A 1,500-nucleotide genomic window follows, 5' to 3' on the forward strand; every position below is an offset into this window, starting at 1 on the left:
CCATGTGCAGGCAGGCTGCGGCAGGCGGGCGTGCCCTGTCCCCAGGCCAGCGTCGGCTCCACGCCGTCCTGCAGCCACCCGGTGCCGGAGATGGCCCAGCTCACCGAGCTCCACCCGGGCAACTACCTCTTCTACGGTGAGTGGGTCGGGACCCCCCCTCCCCAACCCTGGTGCGACACCCCCCCAGGGTGGGACGCACCCCAACCTGGGCTGGGCACCCTCTTCTCCCAGACCTTCAGCAGACCCTGCTGGGCTCCTGTCACCCGGAGGAGGTGGCCATCCGTGTCCTCACCAGGGTCATCGGTCACTACCCCCACCGCAACCAGCTGCTGGTGGACTGCGGGTGGGCCGCCCTCAGCCTCCACGGCCGGGACCAGGCGCCCACGGGCTGCGCCGCCCTCGAGGGGCACCCTCAGCTCAGGTGAGCAGCGGGGGTGGCGCGGGTGGGGGACACACACGAGTGGGGACGCGATGATGGCGTGTCCCCGCAGGCTGGTGGGGCTGACGCAGGAGCACGGGCAGGTGGAAGCCATCGATGGACGGTTGGATTTCGGGCGCTTCCCGTTGGGCAGCATCCTGGCTCTCATCCCCTTCCATGTGAGTACCGGCCCTGCCACGCCCCGCCGTGAAAAAAAACCACGCCCCGCTCAGCATCCCTACCCGCCGCAGGCCTGCGCCACCGCCGCCATGCACCCCGTCTACTACGTCCACGCTGGGGGGAAGGTGGTGGAGCTCTGGCACCCCGTCCGCGGCTGGTAGGGAGGAGAGCAGGGAGCTGCCGGGGTGCTGCGCCCACGCCGGGGGTGCTGCGTCCGTGCCGAGACCCTGCACCCACCCCGAGACCCTGCACCCACACCAAGGCTCTGCACCCACACCAAGACGGTGCACCCACGCCGGGGTGCTGCACCCGCACCGAGACCCTGCACCCACACCGGGGTTCTGCACCCACGCCGGCGTCCTGCACCCACGCCAAGGCCGTGCACCCACACCGGAGTGCTGCACCCATGCCAGGGTGCTGCACCCGCGCCAAGACCCTGCACCCGCGCTGGAGTCCTGCATGCACCCCAAAGTCCTGCACCCACCCCGAGACCCTGCACCCACCCCAAGGTCCTGCACCCATTGCTGGAGTCCTGCATGCACCCCAAAGTCCTGCACCCACCCCAAGACCCTGCACCCATTGCCGGAGTCCTGCACCCATTGCTGGAGTCCTGCACCCACCCCAAAGTCCTGCACCCACCCCAAGGTCCTGTACCCACACCCAGACCCCGCACCCACCCCAAGGTCCTGCACCCATTGCTGGAGTCCTGCACCCACCCCAAAGTCCTGCACCCACCCCAAGGTCCTGTACCCACACCCAGACCCCGCACCCACCCCAAGGTCCTGCACCCATTGCTGGAGTCCTGCACCCACCCCAAGGTCCTGCACCCATTGCTGGAGTCCTGCATGCACCCCAAAGTCCTGCACCCACCCCAAGACCCTGCACCCATTGCCGGCGTCCTG

At 69.3% G+C, this 1,500-nt stretch overlaps 1 protein-coding gene across 1 annotated transcript in view; it reads left to right on the forward strand.

The window, feature by feature from the left end:
• Positions 1-759, forward strand: part of LOC103900367 (D-threo-3-hydroxyaspartate dehydratase-like) — a 6,353-nt gene extending 5,594 nt beyond the window's left edge. The window contains exons 3-6 of the mRNA XM_009281028.1: positions 11-136; positions 232-421; positions 492-597; positions 670-759. Coding sequence (XP_009279303.1) covers positions 11-136; positions 232-421; positions 492-597; positions 670-759 — 512 coding nt within the window. The remainder of the gene's footprint in view (positions 1-10; positions 137-231; positions 422-491; positions 598-669) is intronic.
• The last annotated feature ends 741 nt before the right edge of the window (positions 760-1,500 follow it).

This window comes from Aptenodytes forsteri, unplaced genomic scaffold (genome assembly GCF_000699145.1).
Source record: "Aptenodytes forsteri isolate BGI_AS27 unplaced genomic scaffold, ASM69914v1 Scaffold52, whole genome shotgun sequence".
NCBI classification, from domain to species: Eukaryota; Metazoa; Chordata; class Aves; order Sphenisciformes; family Spheniscidae; genus Aptenodytes; species Aptenodytes forsteri.